This window comes from Erpetoichthys calabaricus, chromosome 16 (assembly GCF_900747795.2).
Source record: "Erpetoichthys calabaricus chromosome 16, fErpCal1.3, whole genome shotgun sequence".
Lineage (NCBI taxonomy): Eukaryota > Metazoa > Chordata > Cladistia > Polypteriformes > Polypteridae > Erpetoichthys > Erpetoichthys calabaricus.
The window spans coordinates 4,186,066-4,208,754 of NC_041409.2; the positions used below are offsets into that span (position 1 = coordinate 4,186,066).

The 22,689-nt window shown below is 38.8% G+C and overlaps 1 protein-coding gene across 6 annotated transcripts in view; it reads left to right on the forward strand.

Annotated features, from left to right (window-relative positions):
• Positions 1–22,689, forward strand: part of myh14 (myosin, heavy chain 14, non-muscle) — a 154,737-nt gene that overhangs the window by 12,242 nt on the left and 119,806 nt on the right. For all 6 annotated transcript variants that reach the window (XM_051920135.1, XM_051920137.1, XM_051920139.1 and 3 more), the window contains exons 2-3: positions 10,649–10,808; positions 10,898–11,104. In XM_051920135.1, the coding sequence (XP_051776095.1) occupies positions 10,653–10,808; positions 10,898–11,104 (363 nt within the window). In that variant the 5' untranslated portion in view covers positions 10,649–10,652. The remainder of the gene's footprint in view (positions 1–10,648; positions 10,809–10,897; positions 11,105–22,689) is intronic.

Consider the following 22,689-nt stretch of genomic DNA (forward strand, 5'->3'; position numbering starts at 1 on the left):
TCAAAATTTTGAAATTGAATTTTTGGACGATTCCTATACTTTGTGTTTATGAGAAATTCAGAGAGGTCTAAAACGTCAAGACTCATCAAAATCTCGACATTGAATCTTTGGACAATTACCGTACTTTCCCTACACTTCGTATATGAGAAAGTAAAAATTGGATCCACGGATCTGTACTGTTCACGCAACATTCTGACCATCACTATGCAGCAACAAAAAACAAGATTCATTAGACCAAGCAATATTTTTTCCAATTTTAAGTCTGTTTTTTATTGATCACATTCCTAATGTAGACACATCTTCTTGTTCTTTGTTGACTGAAGTTGAACCTGGTGTGGCCTTCTGATGCTGTAAGCTATCTGCTTCAAGGTCTGATGTGTGTGTTCATAAGCGCACTTCTTGAAAAGAGTTGCACAGTATTTTCTGCCCCTTCTTTTAGCTTGAATGAATCTGACCATTCACCCACATAACCTCTGCTAACCTAGTTATTATTTATTTTTATTTTTTAATTATATTATCCTCAAGACTGTAGAGCATGAAAATCTAAGGGCGGCAACTACAATCTCCACAGTCAAAGCGGCTTAGATAAGTTCATAGGGTCATTACTGTCATGAGTATAGTGAAATTCTTACTGGCAGCACATGTCTGGTGCATTCTAATATTTGGTCACCTAACAAACCTGTGGACTTTGTGTGCTTGACATAAACTGCGTATTCTGACTTGTAGCCACCTGATTTGCTGTTTCTAGGAGCAGGCTGTTTGTGTTACTGAGCAGGTGGAACTAATACATTGGTTACCGAGTGTGCATATTTACAGTGTGTATATGTTTTATTATAAAGGAAGGTAACCCTGGACTGATGTCCTGTCCAGGATAGGTGATGTTCCTGTTCCTACATTGGACTATAAAATGCATGGACGGAGAGGGACAGGCTTCCAAAACTGTGTGCATAGTATATAGTATGTTATTGACTGGCCCAATGTACAGAGCTGGTTTCTTCCCTTGCTTCCAGTGTTGTGGGATTGGTGGTGGCTTCCTTTGATTCTGAGTTTGATAATCAAAATTAAAAAATGGATGCATGGACTAGGGATGTGCAAGGGTAGTTGAATAAATGGTTAACTGTTGTCTGCACGATTATGAGTGCCAAAATTACCATCTAGGTATTCTATTAATGTTGCGTGGTAGGATGTCTGACATTTCTAGTGTCTATGAAAAAGATAAGTCAGGGTTGGTAGTATTGTGAAACAGAAAGCAACAGCATTATTATGTGCAAGATCTACAATGCTATACTTTGCTTCCGCAATTCAACCAGTTCAATTCTCAATCACACAAGACTAAAACTTCCTGAAATAATACTTAAATCAACAGATGAGTGCAAGCAACTGTATATAACTACATTTAGTAGCGCACCTCGAAAATATGATTCAGTCTGAGCCAGGAAAAATATCAAAACTAATTGCAAACATGATACCGAATTACATGCTGTCCATCAGCTTTGTTGAAGGGAAGAGCTTTAGAGATCTACTAAATTGTGTTGAGCCGGAGTATAACGTACCATCCTGAAAAGATATAAATAAGACTGTAGAATGGCAGTTTAAAGATCTAGCAACAGCTCCAAACAACAAAGTATGTTACAATTACAACAGACCTTTGGAGTGCTCTAACAACTGAGTCCTTCATGACAGTCACCTTTCATTACATAAAAGATGACTGGGGATTGAAATATGTCATCTTGCAAATGCATGAACTAGAAAAATGACACACTGGGCAAAACATAGCTGATCATCTTGCAACAGCAATTTATGCCCGTGACTTGAGAAACAAAGTCATTGCTTGTGTACTTGATAATGCCAGTAGTTTGATTTCAGCAAATATGTTGTTGGATTTTGAGGCTGTGCCTTTTTGCTCCTATAGTTTATCCAGCAGCCATACCACATTCACTTCAGAAGAAGTCATCCTCCTGAAACTAAGCATGTTTGGACCTGGCCAGTACTTTGGTGGGAGACCGTTTAGGAAAAACTTGGGTTGCTGCTGGAAGAGGTGTTGGTGAGGCCAGCAAGGGGCATTTACCCTGTGCTCTGAATGTGGATCCCAATGTCCCAGTGCAGTGATGGGGACACTGTAATGTAAAAATGGCGCAATCCTTCGGATGAAACCTAAAACTGAGGTCCTGTCCCTCTGTGGTCATATAAGATCACTGAACATCCTTCATAAAGAGCAGGGTGTATCCCAAAGTCCAGGCTAAATTGCCCTTCATGGCCTAGTTATTCTGCCCCCCCAATCATCTCCTGTATTTAATTGACTTAACTATCTCTCACCACCTGATGGCTAAATGTGTGGCGAACGTACTGGTGCAAAATGGCTGCTGTCACATCATCCATGTGGATGCTATGCATTAGTGGTGGTTGAAGTGGCTCCCCTCCCACTATGTAAAGCACTTTGAGTAGTGAGAAAAGCACTATATAAATGTAAAGAATAATTATTATCACACTTCAACTGGCTATTAACAATGGATTCAAGGCTGCTAATGAATCATCTGATGAGAGCCTGCAGCAGGTTAGCAAGCCACATTTCAATCGCAGTAATGTTGTTACAATGACAGCAGAACCTGGCTGAGCACAAACATCTACAATGTCATCAGAACTACTGGATCTCTGTGTATGACATGTTTGAGCGTCTGCTTTAGCTGCCATTGGGCATTTGTGCTACGCTGCCTAACAGTATTGTGACCAAATTTAACAGAAGCCAGAACACTGGAGCTAACTGGTGATGACTGGTACACTCTTGAAGATGTGCTATCCACGCTTATATGTGCTACCCACTTCTTGCAGAGAGAGTCCAATGTCTGCATATCCATATTCTGTCCTGTGACCAGCACTCCCCTAAATTGGCTTCTCACACCACACGTAAGGATGTGGAGAATCTGTCAAGATGTGTGAGTTTAAAAAACGGAGTGACAGAATCGCTTTGCAGGTGGATGACACCTGATTGTGAGAGCGCAGTAGGGGTTCTGTAGCTCACCAGTGCTGTTGATCCCAGGCAAAGATCTGAGTTTGCTAAATTCTGTGGTAGAACAACAAATGAAGCAAAAGCTTAAAGAAAACTTCCACATACACTCAGAACAAATAGAAGACACAGCTGAAAGTGAGGCACTCAGTTGTACTCTGGAACCAGAACGAAAAAAAAAAACTTTGAAGATGCAGTCGCTGTTCTGTTCAGCAGTGATGATGCTGAATGTGCAACGGCATGGGGTGAGCTGGAACATTTCTTAGCGGTGCCCTGCATTCCACCAAATAAAGACTCTCTCTCTTTTGTGGTGGAAGAACAGTGCAACTAGTGTTGGGTAAAGCAACTAAGTTTCAGAAATCTCTCGCTGTGTCCCACAACGTCATTGCACCCTGAAAAGATATTTTTCCACCACTGATATAATTTTGAAAATGCTCAGAAGTTGACTTTCCCCTGAACTAGTCGACGGTGCTAACAATGCAACCAAGTAGGCTACTAAATGTGGTGTTCCCACATGTGGGGAAATTTTGCTTTTTGTATAACTGAATATTTATTGTTCAGATGGTGGTTTTATTTGTACTAACAGTTGTAAATAGAATTTACACATTTTATCCATCTGTTATACTTGGTCTACAACTCATCGAAGAATAAAGTCTTTATTTTGTCAAAATATTGCCTTAGCGCATACTGGCATTAAGTACATTTTTTAACGTACTTTGGTAAAATACATGTTTTAGTTCTGATGTATATTTGTTTAAATTCTCAAACACCTTTCGTTAACTTCATGTTAAGTATACCTTTCTATATCTTAAAGAACATGTGCTGTGATGTGGTGAAAAATTTTTGTTTTTGTTTTTTTGCGATTATCCAAATATCTGCATGTTCACTTTTATGAATATCCGAATATCAAAATTTGTGACATTGCACATCCCTAGTATGGACTAAACCATAGTTTCTTAAACTACTATGATGCAAGATGCCATCTTTTCGGTCATGCTGGGTATGACTCACTGTTGAATTAAATAGGAGAAGATTGCGTACGGTTTACGAAGTGTGTCTCGATGGGTTGTCACTGGTTGTTAAAGTATTCAGCATTGCTGTGCTGTGATTGTTTGTAGCGGATCCAGATCTGGCAGTCACAAGAAAAATTTTGAGAGCCTGGCCTAAACATGAATGCATATTTGGGGGAAGTGACAAAAAGTTATGTACTGGTGATGAAAGGAGAAATGCAAACTCTACACAGGTGATATCTAGGTTGGTATTTGATTTCAGCTTTGAGGTGGCAACATGAGTTGGTGTACTACCATGGCATTCATGTAGAAATAGAATTACAATTATCTAATGTAATAAAAACACAATCCTGTTAATCATGCACCTAACATGACACATTATTCCTGCTAACCAGTTAAAAATGTAGCTTGAGCATCTTGTTTTAAAGTCATAAATAAATTCTAAACTTTACAAGTGGTGTGCTTGGTATGTAAAATGAATCATCAACTGGTGGGACAAGACCAGGGTGGGGTGCCTGTTGCGTTAGGTAATAGGTCCTTCGGCTTAAAGGAGTAGACTTTGTATTTCTATTCCTCAAAAACATGAGAAATTTTCAAAGATGTAATTAGTAGACTCTGCTTTTCTTCTTTTTTTTTTTTTTTTTTTTTTCCTTCTTCTTTGTAGACGATTGGGCACGTACAGGATGTGTTGTGCTGAAGAATTTCTTGCTGTTTTCTGACATCTGATCCAATCTCATGCCCAATAATCAATCAATCATAATAAACATTAGAACTTCTGAGTGAAAATGTGAGGTGCTCAAAAGCTATTTCATCAAACTTATTTTTATAGTCCATGCACGTTACGGTTGGTAGGCAGAATGGTGTAGTGACTCTGAATACAAGAGACAAATGCAGAAAAAGGTTTGAATAGCCACCCTGTCTACTTGAAAATTTGGAAAAAAGACACAGCCTAAATCATCAATATGTCTTTACAGACTTGAGTCCAAGGTTATTCTAGTTTTGCCTTTTTATTTTCATTTTTTTATGTCTATATTTTTTTCTGACCTTACTTGGAAATTCAGTTTAGTTTTAGTTTTCCTTCATGTATTTCTAGTTTTTATTTCACAAAGACATTTCGATTTTATTTTTATATCTATTAGTTTCAGTTTTAGTTTTAGTAACTATGGCATGGAGCTCCTACAGAGTTTGTTTTGTGTCACAGTCAGACAGAACTGTACACTTAATAGATTTGGATATGACTTTTAATGTTAGTGGAAGCTTACTACACTGCCTGGTTTACTATCTGGTTTTGTTTTTTGTCTGATAAAAACAAGTATAATCAAAACTAGACACTGAGTATGAACAATTTTATACAATTTTATAATTTTTAAAATTTTCTCATGAAAATCACAGGGGCTTAGGAAGAACAGGGCTCTTAGACTTGCTTAAAAAACTAAAGTTGAATAAATCAGACTCTGCAGCTTTATAAATAAAAAAAAAAAATAAAAATAAAAATGAGTATGTGTTCAGGTAAAGTATCACTTCCAGGTAATGGATTTGGCCCAAAAGTTAATACAGATGTATAATTGTGGAGTAACAATCACATGCCAAATTTCATCCATCTATCTAGTTGCGTTTTTGAGTTATCGTGTTTACACATACACGTGCGCACATACACACACACACTACCAAAAAACAGTATTGTTGGACACTGGTTAGTCTGTAACGTCAAGATTCATAAAAATATTGAGGTTGAATTTTTTCATTATTACTATAGTTTATACTTCGTAAATGAGAAAGTAAAAATGATTTATTCTGTGCGAAGTGGTAGGTGAATTTGCTGTCAACAAAAAGCAGACACCTGGGAAATAAACTGAAACGTTACTCACTCCATGATTTTTCTGCCCATATGGTAAACGTTTTGTTGACCAGCACATTCTGATTTTAGCCGTTTGAATTACATCTTGATATACAACAAGCACAAAGAAAGGCGGCACACAAATCGCACCGCCCTCTGTCACCAGCTGCCGTTCACTGGATGAATTATATGCGGGTGGCTCGTGGTAGATGACTTTTTCTGTTTTAGAGAAAACTTAAAAGGGTTAAAGACTAACGGCAAGAATATTCGTTCATAAACGAAAACTAAAAATATTTTAGTAAATTATTTTATTTCGGTTAGTCTTTCCAGCTACTTTAATAGTTTCATTTGGTTTTAGTTTTTCATTTCGGTTTTGTTAATTATTTTATTTCAGTTTACAAAAATGTTTTTTTTAATCAGTTTGTTTTGATTTTAGTTTTCGTTAACTATAATAACCTTGCTTGAGTCCAAAACAGAACTGATTCATTGTTAACAAGATGGAGTTTTTATAGTTGATGAGAAGAAGTGACGTCATTGGGCCCAGAACCAGAAGTGACATCAACAGGCCTGTAAAATGAGGTGATGTTGACAGGTCTAGGTAGGATTTCCCATGAGTGGTCTGCAGGAGAAAGAGAGAGAGAAAGGGCTAATGCACAATGCCACCCCTTGGTCTGGCATGGGATTACCATCTTTCGAGGCCTTTAGCTGCCTCCCATGTACACATGTGTGACATGACTTAGTTACTCGGATTTGGGTGACAAGGACGCTGGTTCAGTTACAACTTTTGCCTCACTTTGTGGCCGTGAGCAAGTCACATATTCTGCCCTTGCTCCACCTATAAAAATGTGTAATGTATCCTGATCTTGGATTACAGCATCAGCCAAAAATACTATAAACACAATAAAGATTGCATGGGATTTGTTCAGTATACAGTATTTATCTTTAGTGTAACAACAGAATGTTCTGGTAATTGAAAGTAATTACACTGGTCAACAGCAGTTTTGTCCCAAAAATAATTAATAAAGTCAGATTTTTTTTTTTCGAACATTGTTTTCTTGTGGCACCACCTGCATATATTCAAGATAAAATATAAACATATTGTTAAAGTATTAATCCATATTACAAAAAATGGAGACTCTTGGCCATGAACACCATGTGGATGAGTTGTGCTTGTTCATTGACTCCTCAAAGGTCAGCTTGAAACCTGCCATTCTCCATAATGGAATCCCATCTGTACCGATAGCATATGCTATTAACATGAAAGAGTCATACGAGAACATGCAGTTTTTTTTGGAAAACATTCAGTTTCAGAAATTTTAAGTGGAATATCCAGGGAGATCTAATTCTGATTGCATTTTTGCTTAACTTTATAGCTTGTTTACACAAAATACTGTTTTTCTGTGAGTGGGACAGTAAGGACAAGAACCACCACTATATTCAGAAAGACTGGTCAAAATGAGCCTCGCTTGTTCCAGGAATGAAACCTGTGGAAAATAGTCCACTTGATGAACCCTGCGAGAGTTTACCTTCTTTCTCTGCATATGAGACTTATGACTTATGAAAAACTTTGTTAAAGTAATGGGGAAAAAACTCAAATGGGATTCATGCATTTGAGAAATAAATTACCCCAAATCGATAATGCCAAGATTAAGGTAGGCATTTTTGTAGGTCCTCGGCTCAGAAAAAGAGTTAAAAGATGAGAGATCAGAAAAAGAGTTCAATAAAGGTGAAAATGCTGCCTGGTGGGGCTTCAACAATGTCTGCACAAACTTTTTTGGCATAAGATTGAAGACTGTCCTAAGATAGTTCGTGACATCCTCGAGTCATACCAAAACACTGGGGTGCAATGTGTCATTGAAGATTAATTTCTTGGACTCTTTCCCTGAAGACCTTGGTGTGGTCAGTAGTGAACAATGTGAGTGCTTTCACCAGAACGTTTGCAACAAAAGCATTACCAAAGCAAATGGAGTCCTAGTATGCTGGCTGACTACTGCTGGATTCATAAGAGATGTTCCTGAGTCAAAGTACAGCAGAAAATCAAAAATGGTCAGGTTTTCGAATGTTTTTCATTTTAATAAGCATTTACTGTAAATACATAATATTTTGAAATGTAAGGTGTATGTTACTCAAAATGCTTACATATTAGAACAATTGTAAAAGCATATTTGGATTCAGCACACAAAACATTGTAAGATTCTGGTATTTTCACCTTGGAACTAAATTTCTATTTTGCTGACCTGGATAGACATGCAAATAACTTGTCAGAACAGAACATATATTACAAAATATGTCTGTAGACAAAAAAGGTATAAATGCAACAGTAACTAATTGAAATGTATTCCATTTCATAATCTTGGTGTTGCCGGTGTTCCCAGAAGGAGATATTTAATTTTGCAGGGCACCCAGGATATCAAGAGGAGTCACGGCACCTGGCTTGATGGCAGCTCCAGTCTGTACTGGGAACTGAGAAGGATGGCTGCAAAGGCTGCGAGGGCAGAAGAGGCGTTTGTTAGAGGAATCTGTGAGCAAGTGGCACACCATCTGTGGTCTAGTGACCCACGTCCTGCTTAAAGAGGAGTCGAAGCATTATGCACATCCGAATCAGTTACTTGGAGAGTCACAGTCAGGGAGGGTGATGGAACGGTCTTTACGGACGATGCTGCAATTGTAACCTGCTGGGCTGGCTACTCAGAGCAACAGTTTAAAGCTGATCCTCCTGCTAGGACGTTGGATATCTCTGGGTCCACGGTTCTTGAGGCTGATTCTTCAATTAGCTGTGAACCACCTAATCTCACTGAGATTACACCGGTGGTGAACCAGCTAAGGGTAGGGAAGGCTGCAGGGATCTGTGGTATCTGGAGTGAAAGTCTCCAGGCTGGTGGTAACGCTGTCCTCCTGGCATTACAAGCAGTGTTTGCTTCCATTTGGGAGATGAGAATCATCCCAACTGACTGGAAAACAGGACTTGTCCCTATCTGGAAAGGGAAGGGTGATTGCCCGGATTGTGGCAACTACAGGGGGATGACACTGCTCTCGGTGCCGGATAAGGTCCTTGCTAGGGTCATCCTCAGTAGGATCCATGAATACTTGCTCACCTATTAGTGACTGGAGCAGTCTGGTTTTCCACCTAAGAAGTTTTCCATTGACCACATCCTGGCACTGTGGGTTCTCATTGAGTGCAAACATGAATATTGGCAGAGTTTCTTTGCAGCCTTTGTCAATTTTCGTAAAGCATTCAACTCAGTTGATTGAGCTGCCCTGTGGAACATCCTCCAAAGTTGCTGGATATCTTGGACAGCCTGTACATTGGTACTGTGTGTGCTGTGCAGTGGTTGCAGAACCTCTGCATTTTTCCCCAGTTGATTCAGGGATTCATTGAAGTGTTCTTGCTCCTACCTTGTTCAATGCTTGCATGGAATGGGTGTTGCACAGGGTTGTTGGGCCCACTGGCTGTGGGGCATCTATTGGTGTAAAAAGATCCACGGATCTTGACTTTGCTGATGATGCTGTGGCTCTGATCAGAGCTCTCGAGAGATTGAGTGAGGAGTCTGAGTGTTTGGGTTTGTGAGTGTCATGGGTAAAAACCAAGATACAGGCCTGTAATGACCTCTTGGGTACAGCAATCAGCAGTGTGTCTGTCTGCAGAGAGAGTGTTGACCTTGTCGAGAGGTGTTCTTACCTTGGCAGTGACATTCACGTCCCTGGTGACTCTCTTTCTGTGAAATCCGTAGACTACTTTGAGAGCATTGGGGGTCATGAGGTTGCTGGAAATATCTCTACACAAGGATGAAGGACCAAGTCCTTAGAGTCCTGGTGCTATATGGTTGCGAGACATGGAATCTATCCAGTGACCTGAGACAAAGAGTAGACTTCTTCGATACTGTTTCTTCGGAGAATCTTTGGGTGTTGCTGGTTCAACTTTGTGTCGAATGACCGGTTGCTCATGGAGTCCAAAATTAGGCACTCTGCCTACATTATGAGGGAGTGTCTGTTATGTCACTACGGCCGTGTGGCTCGGTTCCCTGTGGGTGATCCGGCTCCAGTGGCTGGACCAGGTTAAGGTAACGCCCACGTAACAGCTGACTATGGCAGATAGATTCCACAGGATGGGACTGGGGGATTGCCAACTGGGATCATGAGCTGTTTCGTCGTGTGGTGGGTGCGGCAACATGCTGTTCCAGTGAATGCTCCCCAACCTGACCTGACCATTTCTGTCTGAAGAAAGTGAAAATGCAACATATACTTGTTATGGTACATCAATGTAAAACATTTAAAAGGGTCAGATTTTCTTTTTTTAATGTTCACATTTACAATCCACATTTGACAGTCTGCTGTTGTGGTTTATTCTTTCATTGTGTTTTTGTTTTTTTTATTTTTTTAATATGTCACATTAAACTAATTTTGAGTTCCTGTGCTTTTTGAAATAAATATTACAGAGAACCAAACTTCAGTGTAGTATTTTTCTATTCAATAAATTTTTTAAAAGATATTGATTTACTTCTGTAAATTTTTCATAGTTAAGGCATAGGGGTCACACAAGACATCTGTACCCTTTTGCAATATTCTAAAATTTTGTTGTTGGATGGCTTATGATATTTAACATCCCCTTAATACCATGTGTGAAACACATTAGGCTTGATAGTGATGCTGAAAAAATAAATGGGTAATTTTGGATGTTCTACAATAACACATTGTTTCTAATATTGCCACTAGTACCGGTTACATACATATTTTAATTATTATTTCAAAAACACTCTTTGATAATTACTAAAACTTTTTTTTTTTCCTTTTGCATAGTATCATGTCTCGGCCCGGTGGAGGTGGTGTGGGTGATGCTGAACGCTACCTCTATACCAATTCTGGCTTGGCATCAAATTCAAGCTCTTCCGCTTCCAGCCAGGCAGACTGGGCAGCACGAAGATTGGTCTGGGTGCCCTCGGAAAAGCATGGCTTTGAGGTGAGTACAGAGAAGCCTGTATCTTTTTTTTTTCATTTTTCTTAGTAACTTATTAAATCTGTAGATTTTTCTTTTTTTGATCTATCCAGGCAGCCAGCATAAGAGCAGAGCGTGGAGATGAGGTTGAGGTGGAGCTGTCTGATAATGGGCGTAAAGTTGTCCTTTCACGAGAGGAGGTTCAGCGTATGAACCCTCCACGATTCAGCAAAGTGGAAGATATGGCTGAATTAACTTGTCTAAATGAAGCTTCTGTGTTGCATAATCTGAAGGAGAGGTACTACTCTGGGCTGATCTATGTGAGTATCGACTATTGCTTATATGTGAATTTACTGGAGTCCTACTGATGTGCATGTCCTTAGATGAGCTATTTTATTATTATGCAAAGAGAACCATCCTGAGATGTTTGTTTGGAAGACCGAGACATGCTGACGTCATTCTTGCAAACGAAAGAGAAGTGGCTGAGAGTTGTGTTCTCTGGTGTGAGAGTTAAATACATTTTGCTCCTAACAACATTGTGTTTTGCTTGCAGCTCAGGAGCTGTGTGTGGATCTTTTTTCACTTTAGTAGGGTTTTTTTTTTTGTTTGTTTTTTTTTTTTTTGTTTTCACTCTCACGAGCAAAAACAGCTGAGTGTTTTATAGTTGCAGAACAAACAGGCAATAGGCTAATGTTACTTGATTATGTTTACCTCTGTTGTAAGTTGCTTTGGATAAAAGCATCTGCCAAGCAAATAAATGTAAATATTTTGGGGAGCATTTGGAAAAGATACTTTGTACTTATTTTATTAAGAGTAGTGTCGGTGAAGAAGTAACAGTAGCTGAGACCGGCATCTCTATGATTAAATAACTGGCATTGTAGCGGCAAATAGTTAAAAGTAACAGAAACAACAATTCCTTAGAGGTGGAAAAAAGATAGTAGCCGACTTTAAAATGGTAAAGAGAAAGTCTCTGCAATACGCAGGTGGACGTTTAGCTTTAAGGTGGCAATTAGGCACAAGTAGCTGTAGGAGCAGACAAGACAGTAAGAAATTATTCAGCAAGTATGTGTTTCTAGATTGAAGAGTTCTTAGTGGTCAGGAAAGTAGAGCAGTTAAGAGGGCAACAGCATAAGGGTTCATTAATATGAAGAAATACAAATGGTGCAAGTGGAGAGATTAAGTAAGGAATAAGAGAGGTGCAAAGTTAGAACAGAGAAAGTAAAGATAAACAGCAGGTAGTTGAGGAGGAGAATATTATAGAACCTTAAGAGGTCAGAAGGAGTAAAATAACTGTAGCAGATCTTGGTTCAATTTTTGACTTATTTTTTTAGTTTTATCATTTAAGTTAAATCGTTTAATTTTAATAAAAAAAAAAAAAAAAAATTTAAATAGTCCAAAGTCAAATTTCAATGAGACTAGTGCAATGCAAATCCTGTTTCGATGCTGGACTTTTTACAGGATGGCTTGGAGGAGCCAGTCTTCTATGAGGGCTACATTGGTAGGAGATGCCAGCTGATCCAGCACCTTGAGCTCAGGATCATTGAACTGGAGGAGGTGTTGGCTGGACAGCGTTGTCGTAGAGAATTGCCAGACTTAGTCCAGGTGTCCTTTAGAGAATTTATCCAAATACCTTTGACCCCCTGAAAACAGGGGGCCATGTATAAAAATGACTGTCATTCCTTAATGGCTCATATGATATTTTTGGTAAATCCCTTAAATTAAAGCTGCAAGTGTACACTTCAGTCATATAATGACTGTTTTATTTCAAACACATTGTGGTTGCAATCAGAACCAAAATTACGAAAATTGTGTCACTGTTCAAATACTTATGGGTCTGACTGTATTGACAAGCTGGGGACACAATCATTAACAGGACTGAAGCACAGGTTTGCTCCAAAGACAGAATATCACAAGGTTTGTTGCCTTGTGGGTGCTCAGGAGGGACACCTCTCTGAAAGGGTTGATAGGCTCTTGACCAGACTGGAGATGGACCCAGTTGTTGTTATTGTCAATGTTGGCACAACTGGCATACATAAGGGTAGTCTGTCAGCTCTGCAATTTAAATTTGAAGAGTTAGGTGCCAGGCGGAGGAGCAGAACTGACAAAGTAAGTTCTGCCTGTCTCACGTGTCAGTCTAGGTACATTGAGGAGATTAGAAGGCTTAATGTGTGGCTCAAATCTTGATGTAGTGTAGAAGGGTATAGGTTTATGAGGCATTGGGATTCTTTTTGGAACAGATGGGACCTGTTCCACCCCGACAGGCTACATCTGAACTGGAGGAGCACTAATGTGTTTGGGAAGCATATGAAAAGGGAATGAGGGAGGGGGCAGGAGGTTTTGGACAGGCCAGGTTTAGAACTGTACATGAAGGAACAAGCAATAGTGTAAAAATAAAAATGGATAATAATGTAAGTTGTAATCCAACATTTAAATGCAGAAGTGCAATGAGTAACACATTAAAAATGGGTTGCCTTAATGCTAGAAGTACCAAAAATAAAGCTAGAGGCCTTATTTTAGGATTTAGTTATAAACTACCCAGTGCAAATGGTAATTTCAATGCACACATCTTTTTAGAAATATTAAAAAGGTATGTTTACAGGGAAATATTTTAGTTGTGGGGGACTTTAACTATCTGAATATTAACTAGGAAAAAGCGGAGCACAAGAGCAGAAGTTTTCAGAAGTAATCAGTGACTGTTTTTTAACACACTAGACTGGAAAATGGCAAATATTATCCCGTTATATAAAATGGTGACCAGGCAGATCCAAGCAACTTTAGACCAGTAAACTTAACATGCATCACAGGTAAATTAATGGAAGGAATTAAGGGAAGGATTGAGCAACACATGGTATGAACAGGAGTTGTACTGAACAGTCAGCATGGGCTCAGAAGAAGGAGGTTATGTTTTACCAGCATGCTGAAATTCTATGAGGAAGCAACAAAGGGGTATTATCAAAGTGGAGCTTATGATATGATATTTATCTTGACTTTCAGAAAGCATGTGACAAGGTACCACATGATAGGTTGTATATCAAACTAATAGAAGTGGGAACTCAGGGTGTAGTGTGTAAATGGGTGCAACATTGGCTCATTCACAGGAAGCAGAAGGTAATAGTGTGAGGAACCTTATCAGAATTGGCTGATGTTAAGAGTGGTATACCACAGGGGTCAGTGCTAAGGCCGCTACTACTTTTAATAAATCTAAATGAGTTGGATAGGAATATAAGTAACAAGCTAGTTAAGTTTGCAGATGATCCCAAGGTAGGTGGATTGGCAGATAATCTAGAATCCATTGACCCATTACAGAGGGACTCGGACAGCATACAGGCTTCAACAGATTTGTGGCAGATGAAAGTGAACGTTGGTAAATGTAAAGCATTACACATAGGCAGTGAAAATGTTAGCGTTGAATATACAATGGGAGATCTGAAAATTGAAAGTATACCTTATGAGAAGGATTTAAGAGTCGTAGTGGACTCTACGCCAATTAAGAAGGCTAACGGAATGTCAGGTTATATAGCGCCCTGATGTGTGTAGTACAAGTCCAAGGAGGTTCTGCTGAAGCTTTATAACACACTGTTGAGGCTTCATTTGAAGTACTGTGTACAGTTTTGATCTCCATTCTACAAAAAGGACATAGCAGTGCTGGAAAAAGCCCAGAGAAGAGCGACTAGGCTGAGTCGAGGGCTACAGGGGATGAATTATGAGGAAAGATTAAACCAACTGAGCCTTTTCAGTTTAAGCAAAAGATTAAGAGGAGATGTGACTGAAGTGTTTAAAATTATGAAGGGAATTAGTCCAGTGGATTGAGACTGTTATTTTTTTAATGAACTCATCAAGAACATGGGGACACAGTTGGAAACTTGTTAAGGGTAAAATTCACGCAAGCATTAGGAAGTTTTTCTTTACACAGAGAACCACAGACACATGGAATAAGCTACCAAGTAGTGTGGTAGACAGTAAAACTTTAGGGACTTTCAGTAGTAGACTTGGTGTTTTTAGATGGATTGGACTAGCAAGCTTTGTTGACAGACAGACGTTGGATTTTATATATAGAGAAATTAGTAAGCTATCTGATAACCAGACCAGGCAATTTGGGATCTGGTCCTCTTCTGTGTATAAGAGTGATCTGCCCACCTACACCCAGTGTGTATAAAGCACCAAACTCAAAATGTACTCGCTTGTGCCCAAAATATGTCTCTGTGAACTCTGTCCACGATTCCATCCTACCATTTAATTTTTGCTGTGACTCTTCTCCTGACTTGTAAGCTCATTTGGCCACTGACATCAGGTTTCAAACCTTATCCATATGCTACAACTTTGACATTGCTCTCTATACCTTTTGGGATCAGGGAATGCTTGGGTCATCCAAATGAGAACTCCTAGGTTATCCTGCACTTTAGACCTTCTACTGATAAAGTGTCAAATGCTCTTGGTTGCTCCTAGATTGCCTTTTTTGAAAAGAGAGAAAGAGCAGGGCTACTCCTGTTCCTTTAGGAACCATTTTCTACCACCTGTCAGTTAGTATTCCTCTGGTGCCCACTGAGTAAATTCTTCCAAAAACAGTTCCACAGAGTGGCCTGTTCTTTACCCAAACTCTGTACTTTAGTTGCCAATAATAGTAAAGAGGATGGGCACTATTGGCCTGTTCTGTACCACTTGAGCCTTTAAAAAATCCTTACAAGCTTTGTGGCTTCGACACCCCTGCTTTAAGGCATATTGTGTGAGAACTCCAGTCCTGGAGGGTTGCAGTGGCTGCAGGTTTTCATTCTAACCATCTTCTTAATTAGTGACCAATTTTTGCTGCTAATTACTTCTTTTAATTAATTTGACTCAGGCCCTTTAGTTGTTTCGTTTTTCCTTTTAATTGGCAGCCAAACAATAATGAGACACAAAACAAGCCGCCACATCACACAATATCTGAAAATAAAGAAAGGTGATGGTCTCAGTAAGGTTGATCTCTCAACTCACCAAAACACTTTGATGCTCTTATAAAAAACAGAAAATCAACAGTTTTGGAAATGTCTGCTGTTGCAGAACGAGAGCAGCAACAAGCCATGGAATTAAATAACGGGTTTAACTAACAGCAAGCATCGGCTTCTCATTAATAAACTTGTTGGAGTTTGAAGCCCCAGTTTAAGCTGGTCATCTGTTGGCTCGTTTCACATCTCACTTCTGTTTGGCTGTCATTTATTGAGGAAACAAATCAATTCAGAGGACTGAATCCTTCTAACATCCATCCATCCATCCATTTTCCAACCCGCTGAATCCGAACACAGGGTCACGGGGGTCCGCTGGAGCCAATCCCAGCCAACACAGGGCACAAGGCAGGGAACCAATCCTGGGCAGGGTGATCCTTCTAACATGGCTGTTTAAAATAAAGGGGAAAAAGTGAATTAGCAGTGAAAACTGGTCACTGATTAGGAAAAGGGTTAGAATGAAAACCTGCAGCCACTGCGGCCCTCCAGGCCTGGAGTTTGACACCCATGCCTTAAAGTAATGTCTGCGTTCTTGAAACATTATGGGAGGGGTAACAGTAAAAATAAAGTGTAGTCCATCATCTTAAAGACCTGGCTGGTCACAATGGCTTAAGTGACTCCACTTTTACAGCTCTCTCTGGTGTAGGTGTAGCTACACATTTTTCTATCGCTCCCCAAACAATTAAAATGTGAGGCGGAACCAGACTTTTCACCCTGTCTGAAGGGTATAGCATCTGGGAGAAAAATAAAGCAGATGAATAATTTAGTTTAAAGAACGTGACAGTAGGAGTTGACATAAGATCCATCCATTCCTTCCTGGCAGCATTGAGTGTACGTCAAAAACACAAGTCTGGACACCAGTGTCCTTTCCTTGTGGGGCACATTCAGGCCCACACCAGTGCTTACTCACATGGGGACAATTTAGATTATGATTAACCTTGCCCATGTTTTTAGGAAGTGGATGGGAAAAACAAGAATGGAAAATTCCCATTATGATGATTGTCATCTGTTTTTTGAAACTGGTTATCTAAAAACGGTGAAGTACAGATCTTGAAAGCGTTCCTTCACATGTTCCCCGTATTTATAATTCCACAATCTGGCTAGAAAAGTGGATAAGCGTGGCATTGTGGGCGTTCTTGAATCTTGACTTGACATTTTATTTTGGGAATTGATAAGCTGTTTTCTGCTCACATATCCTCTTTGGTCAAGTATTGGTTATGATATGGCAGGCAGATTATCGTTCTTTACTCTGCAGTAAATATCTCTATTCAGAGATCCACCCATTCCTTTTCTAAGCCTGTGGTGTGTCTTTCAAGTCAAAATGTGTTGTATAATAGGCTGTTTTTACCACAGTCACCTTCTGCCTACTACTACTACTACTGCGCTTTGAGTACTGAGAAAAGCGCTATATAAATGTAATGAATTATTATTATTATTATTACTAACATTGAAGAGGGTAGCCAATAATGCAATTCAGTGGAGATGTAAGGAAGGTATGATTGAACCCATATATCTATTTTTGATGCACAAATAGATCGATACTTTATTAATCCCAATGGGAAATTCACATACTTAAAGTCTGAAATTTGTAGTAGGTGATTTAACCGTTTATATAAATATACCACACACTGCCTTGGAAAGGAGAAGACCGCAGTCATTCTACACAAGTAAGCAGCTTTTCTACCAGTGCTGTTTGCAGCCATTAGTACTCTCACCACTAGATTCATGAGATACTGTGGGATAGATGCATTTAAGAATTTACTAGAACTGTAAACACATGTCAGTAAATCTGAAGTACTAATGCTCATAATCTTTAACAGTAGATGAATATTTGGAGGAGAAGGGAGTAGAAGGTTAGAAAATCTTGTATTGACATTTTTTGGCTGTTATATGAAGTCCTTGTCTAAGGAGATGATCAGAGCAATATCTCCCTGCAGAGACACTTCTTGCGAGTCCTTGAGGACTGGGCTGGTCCAAAATAGCTTGGAGACAAAATCAAAAATCTGAGGTTGTGCCCAGAAGGCCCCTGTGGCATCATTTCCTGTTGCTGTTACACTAAAGATAAAGGTACTAGAATGGGCTTCATATTTAGTCTTGAATACATGGCCCTGCAAATCCTACCAGAAACATTATGTGGGCTACATGATGGATATATATTGTTTCAGTATGCCATGTATAACTTTATTTTATGTTGCCATGTGTTAACTTTACAATTCTGAGACCCTGGAACACTGCAAACATACATATATGTGTACACATGCATTTTAGCATGCCTATATGTCATCATGTTAGCTTTAATAAATGTGTATAATGCTGTTGGTCAGTATAATATGGGAGCTTGGCTTATGATTTCTAGCTGATTTTTGTCTTTATTTTAAATTATAGTATTTTAGTCTAATAACATTTATTGTTATTATTTTTAGTAAATATTTTGTCGTCTTATTGCTTACCATTATAGAATTTGTGTTTTCTTTTTTATAGCCCAGAATTGTGGCACTGTCTCCATGAACTGAGGTCTGAACGCTAGTTCCTAGATGGGTCCTCTCTATGTGCAGTTTGTGTGTTCTCTCCACATTGAAAGGTCCCTTAATTGCTGTTAATTAAGATCTACAACTCAAAGATGTGATTTTTCACAATAATGTTGACTACTAGGATTCTGGTCCTAGAGCTCCTAATGAGACAAGGATAAAGTGCATTTATAAAGCTTAAGGCCATGCATTTTTAACAGCTGTGATGCATCATCTTACTACTGAGAGGTCATTTAAATGCTTTGTGTGCAATAGAGGATTCTCAGTCCAACTGTGACTGTTTGTGGTGGTTTAATGAATAATGAAGAAGAGTCCATGGCTATCAAAGTGAACGGCGTAGAAGTTGTTTAAGTGAGCTCTTTGACATAGACCTAGTGTTTATTTTTCTGCAGACCATGAAAAACCATTGATTTCTGAACTCCGGTACTTGTTCTGTGTAGAGTGATGATCGTGTCAATGAAAACTTTAGCATATTTTTCCATAGCTGCATTATTTATGTAAAATATTCTAAACTAAGCTTGCCAAATCCTGCCCTGGCAGTTCACAGCACAAGACGAGGTACGCCATGGTAAGGCACCAGCTCATACCTGCTAATACTTGGCCAATTTATGATTGTCGGCATAATTTATGGTTGTTTGAGAATGTGAAAAAAGTCCAGAATACTCGAACCAAAAAGCAATAACAAAAAGAAATGCAGGTATGCGGGGAATGTGCAAATCCAACAGGACAGCTGCCCCTATTTAAAATAATGAATAAAAATATATAATAGATTATTTAAGAGACTTACTTTTATAATTCCTGCGGTGGGCTGGTGCCCTGCCCGGGGATTTGTTCCTGCCTTGCGCCCTGTGTTGGCTGGGATTGGTTCCAGCAGACCCCCGTGACCCTGTGTTAGGATATAGCGGGTTGGATAATGACTGACTGACTTTTTATAATTCCCCAATAAGGTTGTTTTTAATATTATAAATGAAGAAGTAAAATTCCCCAGGAATGGTGATTTGGAGGAGAATCTGGCTCTGGCATTAGAGTGTTGCCAGGGAAGTCCATTTGGTATGATCTTTCTAGAGCCACTAAAAGGTGTTCTCTCAGCAAATGGTCTGAATTTTGTGCTAGCAGGGGTGGTGATGGTGGTATATAGTTGAGATCCTAGAATGTTATGTTATAGATAATGCAAACTATGGTACAGAATACAATTAGTGCTGCTGGGGATCCTGGTATGTGTTCTCTAAAACAAAGTGTACAATGAAGGGTGATTGCTCTGTGACTAGTCCCTGTACCGTCGTAGCACTTATTAATAGGCTGTGAGGGGGTCACAAAAGAAAAGTATCGTATTTTACATGCACAAACCAAAAATTCAGGAGCAGATTGTGATGCTGGAGGTTATCCTGTCTAGAGCTGCCAGAAGGCCATATCTGATGAGTGTAGTGATTTGTAGCTCAGTATCGCAGTACACTTCCACTTTGTACACGGGATCTATTTTAAGTCGTCCTGAATAGTTTAGTAAATTTGTATATTGGTTGTAAATTATTTTATTTCTGTTTCAGTCTCAGTCTTTATAATTTTAGTGGTTACAGTTAATGTGTTTAATGTCAATACTGTATTTTTTATTTATTTTCATTTTTACCTTAAATATAAAATTCAGATGATATTTTGAATAATCAGACAGCGTTTTTGCAAATGCTGGCTTGAATAAAAACTGTCACAGACAAAAGGCCGTGTCTGTGATGATTGCATATTTATTTAATTTGTGCTGACTGTACAAGACACTGACAGGCAGGTATTCACAAAGGTAATGCAAATTGATTTCAGGTTCCTCCCAGATTCCTGAGTAGACCGCAAAAACCTGTCTTGCATGGCTCAGTGAAACTACTCACGTGACTCTTAAGTAGTAAGACTCCTTCAGTCTCTGTCCCTGCAGTATTGTACTCCCATTCCTCATTTAGCTCTTGATTACTGGGCTTTGAGGTTCTTCTGATGAGTAGTGGCCATTCCATAGCATCCGCACATTTTTTTTCTTGATTAATACAAGAACAATTTTATACATTTCAGGGCTCATTTTGCTAAACTGACTATCAAAGAGAAGAATGTCAGGGAGTAAAATTTGAACCTCAGCAGACCTAAGCCAGAATTGATGTATCTGTACCAGGGTAGGAATTTGTGAAAGTAAATGAAACTGAGGTCAAAATATACAGTAGTGACCCCTCATCTGTCATGATTATTGCTCACAGCTAGGAGGGGCTGCTTAAATGGTGTCAGAAGTAGGTGACTTCAGGTTGAGTCTGAGTGAATAGACAGCATATCCACAGCTAGTAATTTACACAAAGGCATCACATTGCTAGCTAGCATCTCTAGCAGAAGTTGGATTCTTTTTAAAGATGGAGATCTCTGACAGTCTTGCTGGCAGATCATATTCTGTATAAACTGTATAAAAAATTGCAGTAATGCTTGATACTGGAGACTGATCGGACCTTTTTCTTTTTGTACTAAAACTATGCTGACCAAACTAAAAACAGGACACCACTTTTAATTTAGTATATATCTTAGAGCATTGGCCTGAAATTGAAATCTGCTTTAATCTGTCATTTTTATTTACAGAAATCCGTCTTACTATTATGAACTCTAGTTGTTTGGGTTTTTTAAGTTTTTGGATTTTTTTAACATACTTTGTGTTTTTATTTTATTTTTTGTTATTGTTTGTTTATGGATGCTAAAAAAGTTGTTGTGCTGCCTTTGTGTGTGTGTTGGTGGTGTGTTGAGCATCATATTCTTTAAGGTATGCAACTGCATTTACTTCTCATCTGAACTTTTAAAAATGAATCTAAAAGCACTTTGTGAAGTAATTGAGTTTTGTTTAAGAATTATGTTTATGATCCTGTGGCCTACGTTTATTTTCATTGCAACAGGGTAGCCTTCAATCTAATTGAAATCCCTTTGCGCAGAAGGAAACAATTTCAATGTGTGATATATCCAGAGTGAATAAACCCAATTTTTACAATATTAAATGTACACTTTAATTTAATACATAAATATGGCCTACGTTTATTTTCATTGCAACTGGGTAGCCTTCAGTTTAATGCAAAGTGACCTGGGCTGTCTTTCCTTATTGTCCGGAGTCAGCATCTCATTCATGTAGGTGTTTTTTCTGACTTGAAGAATAAAAGTTTACTCATTAGATTTTAAAAATTGTCCTAATCACTTGGGTGCACTGAAATAATGAGGAAAAATTGAAGAATTGACCAGGAGATGAATAGCAACATTTAAATAATGAATTTGTGTCCCTTGCATTAATAAAGGGTTATGAAACAGTACATATTAAATGTTAAAAACAAGTAGTTGTGTAAACTTGCATCTAGAGCAAACACCTTGATGCCACCGATGCTAATTTGGTGGACTAGTCAGGACCAGCAAAGTTGTGCCTTTTGCTTTAAGAGGTTTCCGAGGCTACATCTCAACAAGTAATGATTCAACAGTTATAATGCTTGGAGGAAATCATGACACTGCCCAGTTAGAGATCTTAGTTAAAAATAAAAAAGAAGTCGCATTGAAGATGGATATTACTTTGGACTAAACAAAAATGATGAAGGTGCACCAGCCACACGTGCTTTTGACAATTCATTCTCTTCCCCAAAAGAAACCTCTTGGTGTGCTTGTGAAAAGAAGAGAAACGTCCAACTTCGATTGCACTGCCATTAAGAATTTGATATAAGTAAACAAACCGGAGAAATATTTACTGGAGGAGGTATTAACTACAACAGAGGACCTCTATTTTGGTAAAAGGAAAACAAAAATAGACTTTCTGAGCTGTTGAAAATAAGTGTTTGTGCCACCAGCACTGACTTGGAATTTAGGTTTAAAAGAGTTGTGAACATTGCCATACCAGAGAGGTTTGCATTAAAGACAGGCCAAATAAAGGTGCAATTTTTCCTGGTATGCAACCCCATCCCTCTTTTTTTTTATCCTATCTATCGCACTTTATAAATAAAAAACATGTTGAAATGTTAAAAAAAACAAAAAAATACTGCAGCAAAACCTTATATTTCCCAGTTGAAAACATCAGGTATAGTGAGACAAAGGTTGAGTATGTTGATTGGTGGATTTTATTTTAATGCATCCCGCTAGCTTGTGCTGGTTTAATAAAATGACTGCTGCATGGCGTGTTACCCAGCAGGCACTAGCTACAGTTCGCTTTATAGAAAAGCGAGGAGGTTACCATAGGTAAAGAGAACTTTCTGTTGAGAGAGAGTGTTTGGAAGTAGGAAAAGTGATTGCTGGCTTTGGAGAGGCAATGGAGGAGGATGATTTGGGCAGTATTTCTCAGGCTGACTAGTTTGTGGAGAGCAGCACTGAGGGCTTGGTGAGGTCTGCTAGGTGGATGTGCTCTCTCGTCAGCTGAATACC